The sequence below is a fragment of the Barbus barbus genome (assembly GCF_936440315.1).
Source record: "Barbus barbus genome assembly, chromosome: 30".
Taxonomy (NCBI): Eukaryota; Metazoa; Chordata; class Actinopteri; order Cypriniformes; family Cyprinidae; genus Barbus; species Barbus barbus.
This window is the reverse complement of record NC_136758.1, coordinates 12902904-12924876: the sequence shown is the minus strand read 5'-3', so window position 1 is coordinate 12924876 and position 21973 is coordinate 12902904. Positions and strand designations below refer to the sequence as shown.

The 21973-nt window shown below is 40.1% G+C and overlaps 1 protein-coding gene across 3 annotated transcripts in view; it reads right to left on the bottom strand.

Moving 5' to 3' along the window:
• Positions 1-18410, bottom strand: part of LOC306850067 (prospero homeobox protein 1-like) — a 35009-nt gene extending 16599 nt beyond the window's left edge. For 2 of the 3 annotated variants that reach the window (XM_079385494.1, XM_079385496.1), the window contains exons 1-4: positions 17577-17780; positions 13239-15033; positions 9516-9624; positions 3027-3221 (exon numbers count right to left, since the gene is read on the bottom strand). In XM_079385494.1, the coding sequence (XP_079241620.1) occupies positions 3027-3221; positions 9516-9624; positions 13239-14965 (2031 nt within the window). In that variant the 5' untranslated portion in view covers positions 14966-15033; positions 17577-17780. Of the gene's footprint in view, positions 1-3026; positions 3222-9515; positions 9625-13238; positions 15034-17576; positions 17781-18318 lie in introns of those variants that run through there. The other variant, XM_079385495.1, reaches the window with a different exon arrangement.
• Positions 18411-21973: the final 3563 nt, after the last annotated feature.

The window sequence follows — 21973 nt, the reverse complement described above, 5'->3', positions numbered from 1 at the left end:
TTAACCTTGAAATTTCACCACATAAACAAAACACATATGTGAGTGAGAAACAAACAAAGTCTCGAAGTTTCATTCACTCAGTGTGATAACAGCCACAGACACCTGATAGCCTGAAGATACCAAGACGAGAACTCTTGAAGTCAAAGGAGGTCTGTGTGAGTGTGCTGTGGATATGGCCACCAACACTTTTTCAAAAAGGCTCAGAGATCACAGGGACCAAAGAAAGAGAGCGAGAGACTAAGCCTCCTCTATGCTCTCCTCAGCCGGTTCGTGGGAGGAGGGTACAAGGACTGAAGACAAGGCGGGTCTGGGGCAAGTTGGGGGGGAGGACACTCAGGGGGTTTTGACAGAAGAGCCTTGAACTATTTTGTGGCCGAAAGATGAGACCTTCCCAGAGCTGTCATAAAAATGTCTCCTTATCCCAGTGGAGCCCGTGGACCCCACCCCTCTTAGAACTCTTCAATGGTGCCTGTGATGTGATACAGTAAGTGTGAAGACGGCTCCTGAGAACCAGATGCCACAATTACAGGGCTAGGAAACGCCACTTTGGCTAACAATGCATAACTGTGCTGCAATATTTAACAGGTGTTCACTTTGAACGATTAAATGCTCTGTAACTTTTCTTTGAATTTTAAAGGATTTGTTCACCAAATATTTTTCACACTCCTGTTTTTCCAAACCCCTATGCTGTTTGTTTTTTAGTGAACCACAAAAAAAGAAGTTTTGTAGAATGTTTATGCAGCTCTTTTCCATGTAAGATCAGTTCAGCTTTAAAAACACCATAAAGTGGTCCAGACGAGTTTTGGTGTAATAGTCCATGTCTTTAGTAGCCATACAATAAATAGCTTTAAATGAGGAGTTAAATTATTAAGCACTGACAATTTTCATTTTTTAAATTTAAGATTTAATAATTGCAAATGTTAAGATTTTTCATGAATAGCACCGTAAATTCATTTTTTTTCCCCACACAAAGCTATCATGAGACTTCAGAAGACTATGAATATATCAGACAAGCCATATGGACAACCTTAATGTTGCCTTTTTTTGTATCCTACGAATGAATTGTAGTTGCTCTATTTGGGTTCCATGGGGAAAAAGTAACAGTATACAAGTTTGCAAAGATATGGAGAGAGAAAATAGTGACCAAATTTTCATGTTCATGTGAACAACCCTTTTAATAAAATATCATTCTAATGTGTTCATTTAGCTACGCAGGATAAACAAATGATGTTCACAGACAACAGTTAAGCAGGCCTGTTAGGCTTGATCATATCTGCTTTGTACATAGAGAAACCCCTTCAGCGAAGAGATAACACTTACCACATTGCTGGCGGCTCTGTTTGGGAGAAAAGATGAGAAAGGGGGTTTCTCTTGTTTTTTTTTTGTTTTTTTTTGGAGCCTTTCAGGGTCCCGACATCATAAGCTGTGTCTATGCAAATGTCCTTGATTGTGTTCATTTGTGCCATTGTCCAGCTAAGACAAACAGAGCAGTAATTAGGAGAGAAACGATGGCGTTTCGAGACAGCGCGATAGAGGAGGAGCCGAATGAAGGATAAACAACTTGAAAGAAAACAGCAAGCTTGGTGAGCAAAACACACCAAGTGCATTGAAGGTAATTAATGAAGCTCCTTTAATTATGGCCTTTGCTCATTCCACCATGAGGAATGTGACAATTATGTCATTAAAAAGTTTGTAATGGGAAAGTGAGGGGTGAGTACATTCGAAGAGGATAAAAGACACAAGGCAGCGAAAGGAAGTGCAATGAAAGAGAGGGAGAGAGAAATGACAGGGCCCAACTACAAAAAAGAAAGTCTCAAAGGAGGAGGAAGCACATTACTGGTGCACATTGACAGACTAGATTAACATCAAACGATCAGCACAACAGAGGGTATATTCATTCAGGAGGAGCTAGCAAGGTGGAACTTTGATGATGCTAAATTTGGCAGAAAGAGCGACTTGCTGAATCGGCGAGGGTTCCAGTTTCATGCCTCGCAGTCTGACAGGTGGAGAAGAGAAAATTTAGTACAAAAAAGCCTCAGCATGAAGTGTCCCTTTGCACCGCTAAAGGTTGTGTGACCTCTCTCTGCGGCACAGACTTGCTGTGGGATGTCGTCGCACGCTAGAAGAGACGCGACGTGAGGCGAGTCGGGCCGGTAGGAAAAAAGGAACAGACTAGGGCGCTGAAATTTGCATTAAAGATCGAGTTTTCCTTGCATGGAAAATGAGCATTTGGGAAAGTCTTTCAGGCCGTCCTGCTTGTACACCTGTACAGCCTTTGTGGCTCTTGATATGCAAAACAATCTCTCCCTCGGTTCGACTTCTCTACCAACAACAGTCTTATTCATGGTGCCCTGCACTTTCTTCCACAGCCATGCAAATTTTGCATTTATATATGAAAATAGGGATCGTGTCCCTAAATATCTTCCTGGTCACGAAAGGTGTGGCACGTGTGTTCTCTGTACCTGCAATCACAATAAACCTTGGCTTTGACCTGATCTAAATGAAAGCGAGGGGAGGGGAGGGGGACGGGGGCAGATTTTTGCTAATAGTCAGCTAAATGATGATGATGTTGTAAGAATAGTGTTTGAATGACCAGAGTCCCAGTGGGCAGATATTGATAGTGAGCTGAGCGGTAAATGTGAGCTCTGCAAATTGTATTTGACAAGGACACTTGGGCCTGAAGCATCGCTCCCTGTTTGCCTCATCAAACAGACAGATGCATGACTGTGTTTCGGCCAAAAAAAAGAGAGAAAAAAAAAATTCTTGTTCACTTTACCCCAGGAGTACGGCGAGCAGGGGGAGTGTGGGGGTGGGGTTTATGGGATGAACAGCTTGCCATTCATTGTCTAATCATATAAAGAGATCATTTAGCTGTATTAATTTTAAAGCTTTGAACTGTGCTAACATTAATGGAAAGGATTCAAAGTAATACCTTATGCATCACTGTGAATTTCACATCATAATACAGTGTGGCCTGATAAGGTGAATGCAGTAGTGTGAAACAGAGGTAACGGACGAGGGCTCACCTCAAAATCGTTGGCCTTGTTGTAGTGCATGTTAAGAGCCCGGTAAAGCTCGCAGTCCCGGCTCACGCTCAGCTCTTCTACCCCTGTCACGCCGTCGTTGATGGCCTGCCGAGCGAATTTCTCCATCTGGATGTAGTAGAACTCACGGAAGTTGCTGAACCACTTGATCAGCTGAGATGTGATGCAGCGGTTGAACTTTGAGAGAGAGAGAGAGTGGGAGGAAAAAAAGAGAAACACTTGTTGTCATTTTTGTTGCTGTAGGTTCAGCACAGAGAAATGCATTTGATATTTACATAGTGCCTTTGTGCTCATCAGTAGATATAAATTATTTATTTATTAATAAGAAAAAAAAGGATTTTGATAATTGTTGATAATATGCATTTTCCTTACACTCATACTCAAGCTATTTAAATGAAAAATATCACAAGAATAAAAAAGCAACAATTTCCTTCAGGTAATACATTTAAGGGACCCACTGGTTTACCAGATTTAATGTTAGTCTCACTTGTTTTATTGGTTTTTATAAAAAGCACACTAAAAAGTTATGGAAAAATACAATTAAATTAAAGAATATATAATCTGTTATTATTAAATTTTTCTTTTCTTCAGGAAAAACTTATACCAAAAGGTTCCCACAATTTCAATCTGTTTTTACTGAAAACTAATAAAATCAGGTGTGACTAACCTCTAATCTGGTTAGCCAGTGAGACCCTTAAATGTCAGGACAACAGATAAGACATTTGTTTCTACAAACGTGTTTACTTCACATTGTCCTTGAGGATGATGGGTAAGCAAACAAACCCGTAGCCGAGACAGATTGGTCAGGGGGTGTTTTTTTCCCTCCAACAAGGCTTACACGGTCGGTGCGGATATTTGCTGTTGTGCGCAAATGCAAACAGTTCGGGGTTGAGTAGATGAAATTATAATTGTGTCAATAGCCCGTAATGCAGTAATGGCAAATTTACATATCAAGTAGCCGAGTTAATTCTGACATGCCTCAGGTTTTTTTTCCCACATTAATAATCGAGTGAAGTAAATGATTAAGTGAAGAAATCTAAATGACATAAAAACCTTGCAACAAGTAGTTGAATAGTTCAGCTCGGCAGCTCAAAGCTGGCCTTCGTACGCTGTTGTGGGAGCTATATTTGGAGCGCCTAGACCTAGACCAGTAAATACACAGTACTCTGTGTGCCCTGTGTACTTGCCCCATGACCTCAGCAAATGACCTGTGCGACAGCCTTTGGTCCTTTCTGTGTGTGCGCAGCTACGTCTATGTTCATGTGTGTGCACGAAAGCTACGGCTGCCAAGAGTGTGAATGTACAGGACAGCTGAGTTGAATGTAGCCAACTTAAAAGCTATAAATCCAGCGGGCTTTCTGTTGGCTGCTCTGACATGCAGCCTCCTGCCTTTTGTCATTATGGATGTTCATCAAGCCTTCATTGCCTTTGCCTCCCCTTCCATACCCTCAAAGAGCATTAATCAAAAATCAACAGCGAGCACTTATCTATCTGTGGCCATGAGAACATGCAGGCCTCTGTTTAGATGACAGCTGAGGAGAGAGAGATCGAGCATGAGGAGAAAAAAAAAAGAGGAAGGACAAGGAACAAAGAGGGGGGAGGGAGGCCATGTTTTCCGAGGGTAGATGTAATTACCGTGTAGAAACTTGTCTCCATGCTTGCAAATTTAAGATATTGACGCGTACGAGAAATCATAGCAGGGAATCTGAGTCGGAGAAAGAGTCAGAAGCCACGACGGGCTGATAGGTTTCCCCAAAAGGCCAGTCAAGAACATAATTACCGTGCCACCGTGAGAGTTCTTCTCCCATAATTCAGCAGAAAATGATTAAGTCATCATCCCGAGGCATCAGTCTGCAGAAGTTCAAACATGTACTTAACCTATCCAGGAATTACCCATTTGGCCTGTTTGTCGCCTCTGCCTTCTTTCAGCCTAACAGCGAGCAAGAACAGGGGTTGAAAAGAAAGAAAGAAAGGCGAAAAAAAGAACAACCAAAGAAGCAAGGCTATCTGATCTCTCGCTTACCCCCGTTTCAATAGACGTTAAACCTATTAGGATCTACTGAACTCGAGGGGCTTCTTTTTTCCGCTTTATCTGCAGAGCGAAATGCACTGTCCAAATTTCCAGACACTGAGATAAGGACCCCCGGCCCCCATGACGACTTACTCCAGCCCCCCACCACCCCCTTAATTCTTTTAGAATAAGAAACAAAACATTACAAAATGATAGCAGACTGCTCACTGGGGAATGAAAATTGCTTTGACATGGAGATTAGGCTCTTCTATTGTCATAAGACATTGTCTCATATGAGTGGGCCTTGCAGAAGAGACGGATAAAAGGCGAGAGAGGGGGGGATTTTTTTTCTAGAATGGCTAGTGGATGACATAATGGATAGCGCAGAAAAGTAAGTCCGCATGACATCGTTTGGCAGCGCTGTATAAAGGGAGATTTAAAAAGCATTGTTGCCGAATAGAAATACCAGAGATTCGGGGGACAATGGAGCCGCGTTGCTGGAACGTGACAACTCAGCAATTAAGGATCATGTCATCTGCTTGTCAAACAAAAATCACCAGTCTAGCTCTCTCAGCTCTCAGCCACCCCATGGAACGAAACACTAAATGATACGTCGTAGCACAAAAAACACTTGCAAACACTCATTTGTCTCTATGGGATTGTGGGAGAGAAAGTGAGACGGGTTGTTTTGAACAATAAGTTTTTTTTCCATTCTGAGTCGAGCTCTTAAATTTTACAAGTAACTTTTAAAAAAGTTTTTAAAGTGTTGACATGGTATAATTTTATGCACCTATATTTTTTTAGGAGCACCAATGAAAGTCCTCACTCACGTGGTGCTCTAAACAAAATTATTATTATTATTATTTATTTATTTATTCATTTATGACTGTACATTTCAACATGCATTTTTTGTGAAGCTACTTTGAAACAAGCATGTATTATGAAATGTATTATGAAATGTACAGTCATAAATGAATAAATAAATAAATAAATAAATAATAATAATAATAATTTTGTTTAGAGCACCACGTGAGTGAGGACTTTCATTGGTATTTCATAAAAAATATTATGAAACGTATTATGAAAGTGGCATACATATAAATTTGAATTAATTAAATTATTATTAATTATTAGATTATTATTATTATAAACAAATACATTGTTTTGATACTGAATTGTAAAAAATATACTTTTTTATAAATTAAAATGTCAAATAATATTAGCTATAATATTTACTTTTATAAATATTTTTCTAAAAAATAATTTTATATATTTACAATATTTTATGAAAATATAAAATATTTATTTTAAATAATCCAAGCATGATGACTAATGAACGTCACTTTTTTTGATGAAGGTGTCTAGAAGGAATTTTGACTTGAGCATGTCATTTTTAACTATAGTAACTGCGCAACTTTATTAGGATTTTATTTAGGATTTATTTACTTTTTTTAGTTGCAATCACAATCCACTTGCACATGCTTTGATCAGCAAGATGAACCAGCAAGATGCTTCTGTATGTATATGTAAAAATCTGCACCCGCACAAACACACTAGTTTCATTTAAAAAAAATAAAATCTATTATTCTATCATTTCCAGTGCTGTTCTAAGAACACCAAACTCGATGCTTCCCATGGGACACCTCATCCTGTTATTCTCTACCCCCACAAAAAACCTTATATATTCAATGATCACGCTCAAAAGATTCATAAAACAAATCAGCCTGATGCCTGTGATGTGTCCGGGCAGCAGTTGACTCAGAGAACAGCGTACGGGAGCGAGAGCGTTTCACACACTCTTGCTCACGGGCCTGTGAAAGATTATTCCTCTGGTGACAGAGATCCGCTCTTTCCAAGACACCGGGGGAAGACTTGACCTGTCACTCCGCACGTTTCCTCTGTTAGCTATGGACAATACAGGCTTTCACACACGCCTGGTGGGGACGCTACTTATACGGGGGTCTGTGCATTTTAAGTCTCCCCCCTCACACACAGCATGCACTTAGATTGTGAATCTGGGAAAAGTTGAGCTCTAAAGGGGGAAGTAAGCTAAGTGCCCCAGTAGGTTACTTGATATTCTGCTGTTAATGGTACATGGTATGCTGTATGTTTAAAGGCAGTCAGGCAGCCTGGTGACAAAGTCTGAGCAGCTAAAATAATTCCCCTGACCTACGGTTGACCTTACTGGAGCTGTCCTGCTGAAACATATACGCCTCGACCCTTTCGGGGTGACATAACCCCCGCTCATACTTGCTTTGACTGCTCATAATCAGTGTCACACAAACTTCCTGCTAATACTCCTCTTAACCTTTGTCCCTCACTTATTTAGCCCTCAAAGGCTACTGTAACCAGCCCAGTGGACCACCTCTCCATGATGTGAATATGCCATATGACATTTATGTTGATTAAATTGGGAAGAAATACGGGGGGCGAGCGAGGTGTAAAGGATGAACATGGTAGTTTGGCAGTAAATCACATTAGGATAATGACCCATCACAAGCATAGTGAGTGTGCCCTATAATACTCTGTGTGACAAATATGATAACAGATAACAATTCAAGGAACAACTGTGAAAAAGAGATATTGAGGAGAGACAAAAGTATTATCCATTACATAAGAGCTAAAATCAGTGGATTGTCACAGTTTCCTGTAGCTTTCCTGTGAAGGGAGGCTGTATTAATCTCTTTATGACCACTGGCTCACTGTGAAGTCATAAGTAGGAAATGTTCTTGCTCGCTGCCGCACTACCTGTAAGAAGCAGCTTCCTCTTCCTGACTGAGTTACAATCTATCATCACCATCATGGTTAAAGTCAAATTCTCTTTGACTCACACTTTTAGCCTTAGTACATGTACTGTAACAGCAGACTGTACAGCACTGACTCTGTGTGTGTGTGTATATAGCATTAAAAACATTTAAGTAAAAAGGTATGTTTTTCAATTTTTTTCATTTATGTTTTTTGTCTTAAGCTTATTACAAATATACAATTCACTATTAATGTAAGATGTATTTTTTGCTATTTTTTAATGTAATAATTTGTATTTGATTAAATTATAAATAAATTATAAATATTATTTAATAACAAATTTTAATAATTTGTATTTTATTAAACATTTACAGTACTTTTCAAAAAGAGAGCGTTAATTCTACATTTTTGCTTAATTAGGCCATTAAATAGTTGCTCTATAAAGGCAGAAGGTTTTTTTTTTTTTCATCCGATTACAGACAATTTAGGTAAAACAGTTGTCAAATCAACCTATTTCCCACAGTCATTATTTCCTATTTAGATCCCATCATTATGGTGCCTAAACGTCTTTAATCACTAATTCCTGTAACTTTTGTGGGCTTATACAGCCGTAATTAGTCAGTAATTTATGCTTAATTCCCTTACATACATACTAGTTGATCCAACAAACACATGCCACCCATTGTTCCCGTCTGCTTAAGCAGCCCTGAAAAACCATCTCTCCCAGGACACTGACCTTGTTTTGCAAAATGTTAATTTAATGTGTACAGAATTTCACCGCCTTGTCTAAAGGGGAATTATAATTGGGCCGTCTTTAATTTAAGGCTTTGATTAACTTTCTCTTTTGTGGCTGAAAATTAAGGTACAAAATTAGAAGAAGTTCTTAGGTTACAAATTTACAAAGGACTGTCTGTCAACAAATCAGCTTTCTCAAATATTACATTCATATTATTTTCTAGATATTATATCATTCCCTATCAAAGCATAAATGCTAACAGCGAGCGGTGAATGGCAGTACGTTCTCATGAGTATTAAGCTGCTGGCAGATTTAGATGGATGCAACAGAAGCATGTGTGTGAGGATGAGGTGGTCACCCTGGACCCGGCACAGGGGCAGCTGGGAGTGAGAGGACCCTGCTCTCCTCATTTAAATAATGTGGCCTGAATCTGTCACATTATTTCTCCTCCGTATGCTCCCTGTATGACGCATCAACAACAAATTAAGTTGTAAATAAAAGACAATCGCTGCCATTGTTTTGTTTGTGTTGTTGTGCTCCATTTTGTTTGTTGTCTCCCTCCTCCTCCCCTTCCCCTCCCGCTTTCGTTTGTTCGTTTTTGCCGAACCTCTAATTTTCTCAGCTCTTATCACCCTCTGCCTCCCACTTCCACAGATCAGTCGGGGATGGGAACTCTCGGAAATTATCGTCCCGACAAGTTAGCAGAAACAGAGACTAGTTGTCTGTAGTGGTGTGACCCCCCCTAAAAAAAGGTAAAAAATTTAATCTCACGATCAGTGTTTAAAATGAAAGCGTAAGTGAGTAAAAGGGAAAGTGGGACTTGTGCTATGCCATGTTGTTCTCCTCTCGGAGATTAAGGCCAGTTATTTTAATTGGGGGTTGGAGGGGTAGGGGAGCCGGCCGTCTGTTTAGGACCCATCTGGACTAGTGGGACAGCGCTACTTCACACGACATAGTTAACAGTCAACAGTGAACTCACCTTCACGTCTGAGAAGAACATCTTCAGCATGTTGGAGCTGGGGTAGCGTGTGTAGAAGAACATCAGCTTGGCCTTCTTTAGATGGTTCGGAGAAAGCCCCTCTTGGATTTGAAATTCGAAGGTCAAGGAAATTTTTTAAAATAGAATTATTTTAGACATTCACCAGTAGTAAACCACAATTGTATTTCTTGACGATGGCTTAATATTAAATAAATATATAAAACTATATATAAACATAATATAAGCCAACATTAAATCTTTCATGTATTTATCAAAAAGCTAATAATTACACCATTGCAAACTATCCCTAATTATTCTCGTATTCTGACTACTTCATTTTAACACCTACAGAGTCCCAGTCAATGTAGCATTGCAAGTCAATAAACGTCTGCTTATCCCAATAAAAGCGCTATTTATCTGGAGGTGGCACTGCCCTCTAGATTGGTAAACAGAGGGCAGCTGAGGGGGTCCCAGGAGAGACCGTGGCTAACCAGAGCCATCTACCCATTACAATTAGCCCCAACCCCCAACCCTCCACCCTGAGCCTCCTGGCACGGCCCCCGCTCTGCCAGTTAGGCCGGCTTTAGCCACATCTGCGCTCCAGACTGGCCCAGCCATTTCCTCTGCAAATTAACGGCTTTATAATTTATCAAAAATGAAGATGCATGTGGGGCTAAATCAATGGGCCCCCACAAGGTCAATTAAGAGGCTCACCCAGCACTCGCCCCCCCTTCACTATAAAGCATGGCACCGTCATGGCAGCTCGCATCGAATACGGTACCTCACTGTGTGTTATGTAAAACGATAAGCACTGGAGCAGTCGCAAGTTACAAGAACAACAATAAATGCATCTACATGTAAGGAACACTAAAAATTTACTGTCTGTGCAATTTCCAACAGTGAGCCTCTTTAATAATGGTGTGTATGTAGATTGACGTGTTCCTTCTGCCAAGAGAGGAGGAGAACCCTAGGTGACCTCCATTAGGCTGATAGGGAAGACCAAAAGAGCATTACTCTCTTTCCTACCATCTGTCATAATGCATACAGCAAATAACAGCAGTGAATGACAGAGAGGGAGGGAGAGAGAGAGTTAAGATGTCTTTTTCACAACAAGTCAGATTTTTCAAGGACCTAAAGGCTCATTTAAAAACCAAGAGAAGGGAAAAGCCCAAGCAGCGGGGCCACTTCTGAAAAGTGCTTCTTCATGAAATGGAGCGAATAATAGGCCGTGTTGGAGTCTGGAACGAGAGGGCTGATAAACACCTTCATAGTTTTCTTTTTTCCGAGAGAGAGATTAATCACATTAAGATGCTCTTTAATCTAATGGGCGTCGCACATTGAAAGCAGTTAGGACGCGTTCGCAGTTGCTACTGTTCCATCTCTACGCAGTATTTACAGAGCGATGATTATATCAGTTTATTCTGCACTTCCTCTGCTCTGTTAACAACATTCATAAATCCCAGGTATCTTATTACTTAGTGCCATTAACATTCAAGACATTTACTTTTAAATAAAACAAACAGTGACAGATCTTGGGAACAATGTGTTGAGGATGACTCGACGGGGATTGACTCAACTAACGCACATTTCCTACAAGTAGACCTGGCTTCCAAGAAAAATACAGCTGTTTCTAGGATACGTAAATATGTGAAATGACAAAATAGATCGAGTAAACACTGGCCCACTCAGTGTAAGACAAGCCGGCCCATAGTCAACATGAATGAAGGACATAATGCAAACATGAATATGAAGTATTTCAGGGGAGGAGAAAAATGGGGCAGCTGTGGTTTATAGCCAAATGAGATACTACATAAACAACGCCACCGTAGATGCACTGCATCATCAGGCTTTTTTAGGTCTGGTTTTGTATTAAGCATGTTGCATGTAAGGGAGACAATAACTAGTGAAACGTGATCCAACAGCCAGGTGTAAGGAGAGAAAGGAGGGAAAAAGAACATAGGGATGCTAAATCCATAAATTAATGCTAGACATCTGTTCAGCAATATGAAAGATTAGAGCAACAAATGTACTACAGCAGAGACTTTAGCTCTTACTTAGAATAGGAAGCGTTTTCAGATTGTCGGCTGAAAAAAAAACACTTTTGTGAATCACTTGACAATCTTCTGACATAAAAATATATAAATTAGAACGGACTCGAATTGTGTCATTCCACCAGCAAAGTGATTTTGAAATTGAGAAGGTCTTTTATTAAACCACTTTGGCAAGCGAGTTTGAAAAGTGATCTGAGTGATGTCTTCATAGCGCACGTTTTTCTGCTTCGCTTTAATTGATGAAACCTGAATCTACGTGCAATAGCTGCCTCAGCACTTGAGCATGGAACAAGTGCAACCATGAACCTCTGTCCTCGTCTACTATATTAGACATGCAAACTGGCTTCACCTGCCGCCCACCCCCACCCCATTCTTACAACAGCCCTGTGCCAGAGCTGTTCGGTCTCTCTATATGCAAATGATGGGGGAAACTGAACAAGGCTATTTTTCTTGAGATGCAAAGAGAGCACGTGACAAGGAAGATCATGCTGCCCATGGCTGAAGATAATTGGCTGCTTGTTTCTTCTAGAATTTGAATAGAAATTCATATTTGATTAAACACCCTATTTTGCAAATATTGAGAAGTTGTTGTTCAGGTCCCAACTGTGCAGGTGTGCAAGTATACTTACAGTAATAATAGACTCTCTCTGAGCTGAAGAGTGCTTACTTGGTGAATTCTCTTTGCGTCGTTAGGATGAACTATTTTGCCAGTTAATTGTAATAAATAATGTAATCATTTATTTAATAACAAAATCATTTAATATTTAATCTTCAGATTCAAAAATTACTGTTTAATACTTTATATTGAAGATTTGGTTTTGTTCATTTTGACTTGATTCAAAGCTTATCAAAGATCTAGTAGCCATTTGGCAAAAGGTTAAAAAGAGGGAAAGGGATGAAAGAAACGCAGCTACCTGCAAACACCTGTTCACACCAGAGAAACAGGATAAAAAGAAAGACCTACTGCCAGGCAACAGCTATCAGTGTACCTTTACCTAAAGCAAGCTGGTGGTGTTCATAAGAAATGGGCTTTGTTGTTTTCTTGAACTCGCATATAATGTAAAATAAAAGGAAATAAAAGGGAGAATTAATTTTTAAAATTACGAAGCTCAACAGTAGGGACATTTTACCCTTGTTGCTGTTGACACCAGCTGAGCACAAATCCTACTAAATGAAGCGCTCCTCCACTGACAGAGATCTTTTACCATCCTTCTAACACAACTTTCTAGGGCCTCTAAGCAAAGGATCCCACTTGTCCTTTTACTTCCTGGCTTTGAAATATGATTTGCTTTGAGCATTTATGTACAAAGTCTTGCATGCGCTGTGATGAAAGAGAGGGTTTTATTGTGAGTCTCCCTGTGATAGTGTGAGAACAGAGAAGATGGGAGGTATCTTAGCCACGGCGGGGCCTTTCAGCACTTCTCCATATAACGCACACTTAAAAGCCTCCATCCACTGAGCTCTTTTTAATCTTTGGGCTACTAGAGGAACACTGATTGCGAATGTGCCAGTTAATGGAGATTCATTGAAATTAAGTTTACGTCTTTCAAGATCTGTCTGTCATTCATATGGTATTTAATCAGCACTCTCATCAGAGCTGTATCAATTTTTTTTATCTAAACAAATAAAAACACAATAATCATAAAATGCTTTTTTTTTTGGAAAGGATATTGTACTTCCTGAATATGGAGAGATGTCAGACATGTCCTGAAGGTCTCCGCATTCTGATTTGATGAGGGACAAGGACAAGCCTTCATTCCCTGGGTGTGTTGGTGAGATGGAACGATGGTGGCTGAGGTGGTTGGACGACATCTTGGTCCGTAGGCTGGTGGTCTCTCTGGACAGATCCAGAGACTCGGGAGAAGACCTATCCTTTCCTGGGTAAGGCCCTGTTGGGGCACCTAAGGGGCTCTGGAAAGGGTAGCCCATTAGAGGAAGGGGGAAAGGATGGCGGAAAGAGGGAGGACTAAAGCCCATTGTGGAAGATAAGGGTGAGGGGTGCAGGGAGTGATGGTGGTGAGCCCCAGGTGTGGGAAGAGACCCAGTCTGATCTGAGGAGTTCTTTCTCACTACCAAAGGCAGGGCCTCCGTTTGGTCATTCGAGTTGGGCACCTGCATGCTAGAAAAAGTGTCCAGGGGATTAGGAATGATGACATCACCAAAACATTGCAAGCGCTGGTTGGCAGTATGGAAGTTTGGGTTTTCTCCATTGACTGTGAAACGATCAGGGGGCATCTGCAGGGGTGGGAAAACCTGAGGAACTGGGCGTGGAGGCTTCGCAAAGACCTTCACCACGGTGTCCACTACTTGGGACATTGCTGTATTGAGCTCTTGTTTTAGTGTCTCTGCTAGCTGTTTGCCCTCTGCATGCATGGAGTTTGGTCCCTGGTTCTTTCCTCGTGAGCCATCACGCTTGGGTTTGTCCCCATCTGTCGCCATGGTCTGCTCCCGAATAAGTGCGCATGCTCGATCCAGGAAGTGCCCCGGATCCACATCAGACATCTCATTGTCGGAGCGATCTGGGACAGAGTCACGGGCACGATTGTCCATTCTGTCAGAACGCATGCTATCTTCAGAGATGTTTCCATCTTCATCGTTCTCAGAGTCAGTGCTGTCGTAAATCTGGTAGAACTTCTCTTGCAGTTGCCGGAGCTGCTTCTGCATGTCCTCCAGCTGCAGTTTCAGTTGCCTGCGTTCTTCGTGTTTCTGCTCTTTGCGCGCAGAGACAAGTTGCTGGAAACTCTGTTGCTGCTGCTGTGGCAGTTTCTGCTTGCGCTTGTTTTCCCGGTAGTTCTCACGAGGACTTGGGGGCTGGGCTGCCCCCTCGCGCTCATTATCACCTACACGGAGCGTGACGCTGGGAGAATGGCTCATCCCACGGATGATGTTCTCCACCCGGGCTCGTTTGGCCCTAAGATGCTCATCTGTTAGCCTCTCCATTTCAAATTGGGTCATGGAGGGCCTGTTGAATGGTGAAAGGCACTCCTGAGGGCTGCCCCGTGAGGAATTGCTGCAAGCATCCTCCTGCTGGATCTCTGAACCGGTGCTCGAGAGGCCACTTCCCTGGAAATTAGGCTCACTGCCTCCATTTTTGGTCAAATTGTTTTTCAGAAGCTGGGAGATGATGGTTGCCCCCGGAAAGGGCATCATAGCGTCTTCATAAGAGTTTGCCCTCTTCAACAGCTTGCGAAGCACGTTGGACTTCTCGCCGTCTGCGTGCTGCACCACAGAACACTCAATATCCTGCTCGGAACCGTGGGGATTCATGGCACTAAGAAAGGTTGCTTTTGCTCGGGCGAAAACCACAGATGCTTGCCCAACAGTCCTCTTCACTCCTATGTCAACTCTTCGTCTCTTGGTTTGTCTGCTTAAGAGGGATGTGCTGTCATGGTCAGGCATCACTGGAACTGTTATTGTGCCATCTTTGAAAGCCTGTCAGCTGGGCACAGCTCGAGAACCCTGGGAACCTAGCCAAAAAGAAAGGACTGATGAATAATTTTCTTTATATGTCTCCAAGTTTCTTGTGGCCAATGCTTAATGCAATTTGAAATAGACTAATGTTCTAGAGAACAACACAGAATGTATTAAAAATATTTGAAGTCAGTCTATAGTATACTAAATAAAAATTGACAAAGAAGTTGACCGCAAAAAGTATAATAAGAATCAGTTACAAACTTGTCATTCAAATTATTTGAATAATCTATTCAAAAAAAAAAAAAAAAAAAAAATGGAAGTCATACCCAAATCTGTGCAGAGTTGCACACCAAAACTAATTCTCATGTAAGAACCAGTTAAAAATCACTCTGCTCTGTTTAGCCAGACGTCCTGCCACTATTGTGCTCACACAGCCAACTTGCAGGCTTTGTTCACTTTGGTAAGTTTTGAGGTATGCTCACTTAGCGGCCTTAATATTATCTTTTGGAGATTAGCAGGCATATATGTTCCCTCATCTAATTAAAACAATCATAATACAACAAGTAGGCTATAATACACCTCATTAATTAAATTCTGGGTTTACAAAAACAATTGGTTTACGGTTGATCAAATGAATTCAAAGCAAACCCCTTTTGTGGATAATATAGTATAATAACAGCTAGTTTTACAAGTTGACGATGATTTAAGTTTGGCCAACATTATGCATGGCGCTGATATTAGATGATAATAAGTATGAGTTCTCCGTGCATATTAAAAAGGCAAACATGTAACTTTGCTCGTTATGAATGTAACGCACTTTAAATAGACTAGAGTATTTCATCTCACACTGAGCATAAAGTGCACAGCTTTGCTAAGCAGGTATTAAATAACGCGACTACTTCCTCCAGACATACAAATAAAATGTTATAAGGAAAAGAAAAAGTCCAGTAATTTAATGTGATAGTGTCTTCATATTGACCAGCACGCCCATGACAAATAGGCTATCCGCTTGCAAATATCTACAACAAATATCTAATATTCTGATATACACCATATAAGAGCCTATAACTTAAAAAACATGCTTCAAGACGCACCGATTAACATAGTCATAAGTTTACATTAACAATATGAAACAAATCGGAAATGCTGCTTTTGCTGTCACAAAACCTGACAAGCTAAAAAAGACCACAAAATCTGTTCGTTTTAAACGTCTTTCACCTCACACGGCCATTGCTTCCAATGCGCACCTCTTCTCTCCAAAAATTTCAAGCTGTTCAACTTCAATTCAAAACGTACAGGCTATATATGTTAACGCACACGATTCGGTTGCTGTATTAAATAGCCAAAACATTTAGTCACCAGCAAGTTCTCGGATATCGCCGTTTTGAACCTTTAAAGACCCAAGAATCCCCCACCCAACCTAGAGACCCCTAAAAAGGCTAGATTTGAGTAACACCTTTAGTAATTTTTTTTCCAGAAACATTAACATTTATATATTGTTTTAAATATCCTTAGTTAGAAAGTTCAAGATTAGTTCTAGTCATAAATGTCATAAAATTTTAAGAAAATTATGTTTTATAGGCTATATTTTTCTCCTCGGAGCCCTTATCGAAAATCCTGCCCTAAGAGGAATATGGTAATACGCTGCACCTCAAACCTAAAATATTTTAGAAACAACCACGTGCGTGACATTCATTTTGACACTAAACATCTGAAACAGACTTTACGGATTTATATTCGCCGGCAATTCTTTCCTAAACATACGATTTCAATGTACCCGTAAACTGAAGCAAAGCTTTGATGTAGCTGGCTTTCACGTCAGAAAACGAGGATGATGATGATGATGAAGTAACGCGTCAAGCTGGAGTGGCAGTAAAAGTCAGAGGCTCAGTATAAGCTAACGCTCCTAAAAATAAAGGTTCATTAATGGTTCTTGGTAACACCTTGGTTTCAGCAAATAGCTATCGTTTTATCAAGAACCATTATTTTGAAGTCGGCAGTTTGGAAGATCAAAAAAGTTATTGATATTACATTATAGGTTCTCCACTTCACTGTCGTTGTTTCTCGGCTCTTTAAAGCAGTAGCTATAACAGGCTTTCTAAACAGCTAATGAATAATAAGCTCTTCGTGAAACTTAAAAGATTCTCCTATGACAAGAGTTTGGAAATCCTATTCTATCGAAACCTTTAATTTTGCCAGATTCTGCGAGCGCATCTATGTAAATGACGCGGTAATTTGTTATTGTCATAAACAACAGACGACTGACAAAACGCAAACGGAAGTAATAAAGATACAGAAAATGTAAAAACGGCATTAACACCACACGAAACGGACTGTCCTATTGCGAGGAATAAACGGCAAGTTCAGAACTGAACGCGCGTCGCCTCTCTAAAGTCTTCAAGCAATATCACAAGAGCGTATTTATACTTACTTTAAGGCAAACGTAATGATACAGTCCCTTCAAAATGACACGGGTTTATGATAAAGTTAACAGCAACCGAAGAGCGTGAAGGATAAAGCGATACAGCGCATCACACGAAAAGTCATCAGTAGTAGAACAAAACTCAGCGCCAGCGCAAATGACAAGGTTACTTACTCTGAAGATGAGAGCGAATTGAGCTTCTTCGCGGTAGTGTAACAGAAAATACAGAGGGTTGTTCGCCCTGTGATGAATATTGTAATTTCTCGGGACAAGCAAGAGCGAAGAGAGTGAGATAGCGAAAGAGCTCTTGTGCGCCGCTCCTCTCTCTGCATGAAAACTGTATGTCTCAGCGCACGCGGCCAGGAGGAGGCTGAGAGCGCGCGCTCGCACCAACAAGATTCACTTTAAGACGCGGCTGAAGGAAGCAGGAAGACGGCGCGTCATAATCATTGTGATGTAACGCTCGCACCTACCAATAAGAGCAGTCCGCTGGATTTAGAGGAATACAAAACAAGTGAAGTTGAAGACTCCGCTCGAGCAAAAACGAATGATACGGGGACCTTTGTGGGATATCTGTAAGGATATGCACTTTTTCAAAAATATGTTCTCTGTGTGGATTTTGTTAAAGTTATTCTTTACATTATATACAAGCGCTGTTTGTGCTGACTGAAATGTATACACTCCTTCAGTGTAGATGCATGCTCAGCATGATGCATTTAAAATATAAATCGCATCAATGTGTGCTATTAAGTGCACTTGCAATGCAACTTTAATTTTTTTCCAGAAAATTAAATACGATATATATATATATATATTTCTAATTACTCTCGTATTATTTCTATATTATAATATCATGCAATTCATAAATGCGCATAGTATATTTCATCACCATGTTTAAAAATAAGACCCAACTCACAACATTCATTGTATGTGGTATGCAGGCCCCGAGAAGTGACCGCAGCCTCGACCTCGTGCGTGCCTGGGTTCGTGAAAATAGTTTCGCTTGCCAAGGTTGTCTTTTAGCTATGGGGTTCTTTCTACTTAAGACCTTGCTCTTACTTTAGATCCCACCTCCTAGCCTCCACAGTCAACAGATGAAGAATCTTTGACATGTTCTTATTGTCATCTGAATACTGTTAAATAGACTTCTTCCTATTAGGACAAAACCGTTAGATTATCCCCAAAACGCATGGGAAGTTCTTATTGTAAAATAAGGCATGTATCAATCATGTGTGCTTTTATGACCAAGGCAAGGATATATAAATAACCAGCATTTTATAATCAGTCCCTATCTTAATGAACATTTGACTGATGTAAAACAGTATCTGTAATAGAAGAGAACAGAAATATATTGTCTATCCTAAATTTGATTTACGCACAGAAAATTTACACTGTTTCTGTGTAGAACATGTGAACATTGGGCTACCAATTAACTTGCATGTACAGCTGTCTTGCTCATAGATTTAAATTAACACGCTAAAATAAAGATCTGCTTTATGGAAGAAAAAACCATAGGATTATTTGGACACATTATTTAGAGAGCCATTAGCCAATCAAATGTTGATTTCTCACCATCCTATCAGGTGCTTCAGCATGTAAGCAGATTTCTCAAAGCCTTAACCTGCTTTTCTGTAGTCGCTGTTCCTGCTCTTTGTTGAAATTAAAAAGTGTATTTAGAACGCAGCACATTACTGGTTTTCCTCAGTAAATGTAAAGATTTCCCCTCTTCTTTTTTGTGGTTTAAAGCCACTGCATTTTGTTGTGTGACAGCTCGTTTGAACGAAATGTGAAGTGACCCTGCACAGTGTCGTGAGGAATGATTAAAACATCTTTATTGATACAACACAAATTATATTATGCCAGCCTACATGTAAAATAAATCAAGCAGTTAATGTGATACAAGACGTAATTAATTGTGGTATCCTAAAAAAATCCGCTATTGAAAAATCCTCCAAAGCACATTTCAGTGGTCTCATTCATTCCAAAGCATTCTTGGGCTGTCAGAGCAAATGACAGCAGCGCAGCTGTTTGACCTATTAATGAGATTATTTACTGTACGTGTTGATCAAAATTCTTTAGCAAATTTGGGTTAGAAAAGCCATCTGCAAATGCATTTAAAACAAAACTTTGTATTATTATACAAATTATTATTTGCATTATTATTATTTTCGATTATTATTCACATATGTTATCTATATTAACGATTTTACTATGTTACCTATTTTTAATAACATGCATCCCTCGAGATTTTTACCTGATGGTGAGTATTTTTGCCCGACAGTCTTCCTTCTTCAGTACGTACAAGCATTGACTGGATTATGTGTTTTTATTTTTGTTCATAACTTAAAAAAAAAAAAAACTTTCCTTCGAGTTTAGAACAGGATTCACTCTCACAGCAACAAGCCCTTTTCTTTTCCTTGAACGAGGACAAAAGGAAAGGCGTGTTGTTCACTCAGTTTCCATGTCGCAAGCAAATGTTATTGTGAGTGAATAAACGACTGGGAAGGCAGGATTTTAGCTGCAATGAATTTCTTTTCCAAAACAGGTGTTCCAACTTATTTTGTTAGCATCTTTCCCCAAAGGCACGCTCGGAGTGCGAGCTTAGTGGAAAAATACATGCCAACATTAAAGCAATAGTGTTTGGAGAAGGAAAACGCCTCTTAGGTGTAGAGGAAACCTGTTTATTAACACGGCCACCTCTGATCTCTCTGTCACCTTTCTGCTGGACACTCAGTCACTAGATGTCTTGAACTCGCTTGCATTTCGCGAGGGATAAAGACTAAGCACTTAAATGTCATATCGAATATCATAATAAATGTTAGATGTGTGCGGAAAGTGGTTGATTTCATTTTACGCAACAATTCAGTAGTTGTCAATGCCATTGCTAAGTTTGACTATTCATGCATTAAACTGTAGTTAGAAAGACAATAAGAATACATTTACAAAGAGACTGGAAAAAAAAAAAAAATGAACGAAACTTTATCTTTAGCCTACACCGGTTTCAGACAATGTGCTCACCTGCTCTTCCACAGACCTCTTTTTACCCACTCAGCCCACAGATATTAGGAGAAAATAAGTACTTAAAGACATCGATATAAATTACTTATTTTAATTTAGATTTTTTTTTTGTAGCCTATTTGGAGCAGGACATGAGTTAAATTCCGAGCATTGCAACTTTATTTGCTTTCTGCGTCTGGGTTTCAGCATCCATTCTCCTGCTTCAACACTGCACTGAACACAGAGTTAGACTTCACTCGGTGTACAGGCTGCATCTCTCCACTGTGCGAATTATTTAATGGTTTTAAGGAGGGTGAGATTTTTTTTAAGGTAAATTCTGTCAGTAATGATCGGATGAATTTCGTCTCGCACAATCCGAATTGTTTTTTGGCGCCCCTAGCGCATATTCAGGAGCAACGCCAAGTATTCTAAAATGTTCTAAACCAGGGGTGTCCAAACTCGGCCCTGGAGGGCCGGTGTCCTGCAGAGTTTAGCTTCAAACCTAATTAAACACACCTGAAGCAGCTAATCAAGCTCTTAGTAGGCATACTAGAAGCTTCCATGCAGGTGTGTTGAGGCAAGTTGGAGCTAAACTCTGTAGGACACCGGCCCTCCAGGACCGAGTTTGGACAGCCATGTTCTAAACAAAACAATAACGATTTTGTTATGTAGTAACGCGATAAATGATAACAGTAGCCTACTTAATTTGTTGATGTACACTCCGATACTGACAGCGATGAACAGCTGTTGCTATGGTTACTACTCGAGTTAGAACGTTTACATTTAGCGAATCTTAACTTGTGATCAAATTGTTGTGGTTAATTGTACGGTGTTTAAAACGCTATTGAAAAATATAAAAGCACAAAAAATACCTTTTGTTGTCACTTCCTGAACACCCCCCCCCCATCCCCCCCCCCCCCCCCCCCCCATAATTCGGACCATACTTTTGTTAGGCTAGTAATTCTTTCAGTAGGCCTAATTATTTTAGTAAAATAAAACTGAGTGAGATTTGAGGCTTTATTTGTTTATGTAATTATTAATGTAGACAGATATTTACTTTTGAACCAGATTTTATGATTTGAGCCCCACTCTGACGTATTTTTATCTCTTTTTATAAGAGGTGTATTTTCAATTGTTTAATTGCAGTGGAAACAGTTTTTTTTTAATAAACAGCTCAATCTATCCTTCTATTTTTTTTTGTGGCAACATGGCACTTTTGTGGGTAGTTGTCTAAAGGCCATCCGGAAACACAGCTGACACAGAGTAGATTTCTATTCTATTTTGTGTTTTGCTCAGGATAAATTTGTGCTGTGGTGTTTCCAAGATGCTTCAGTTATTCATAGTAAACTGGTGCGGTTTGCATAACTGACTGAGAGAGGGTTTGTATAACTTTAATCCATCCTGCAGTTAGAGCATACATTTATTCAAAGGACCAAAGTTGATAGCCCAAATAAATTAGCAATTCAGATGCAATATCAACAAACAAGGCGAAAAAAGAAATCAACTGGGCTTCATATGTCACTTCTGTGGATTACAGATGTCCTGGGGGCTAGTGGTAAAGAGAGGATCAGTGG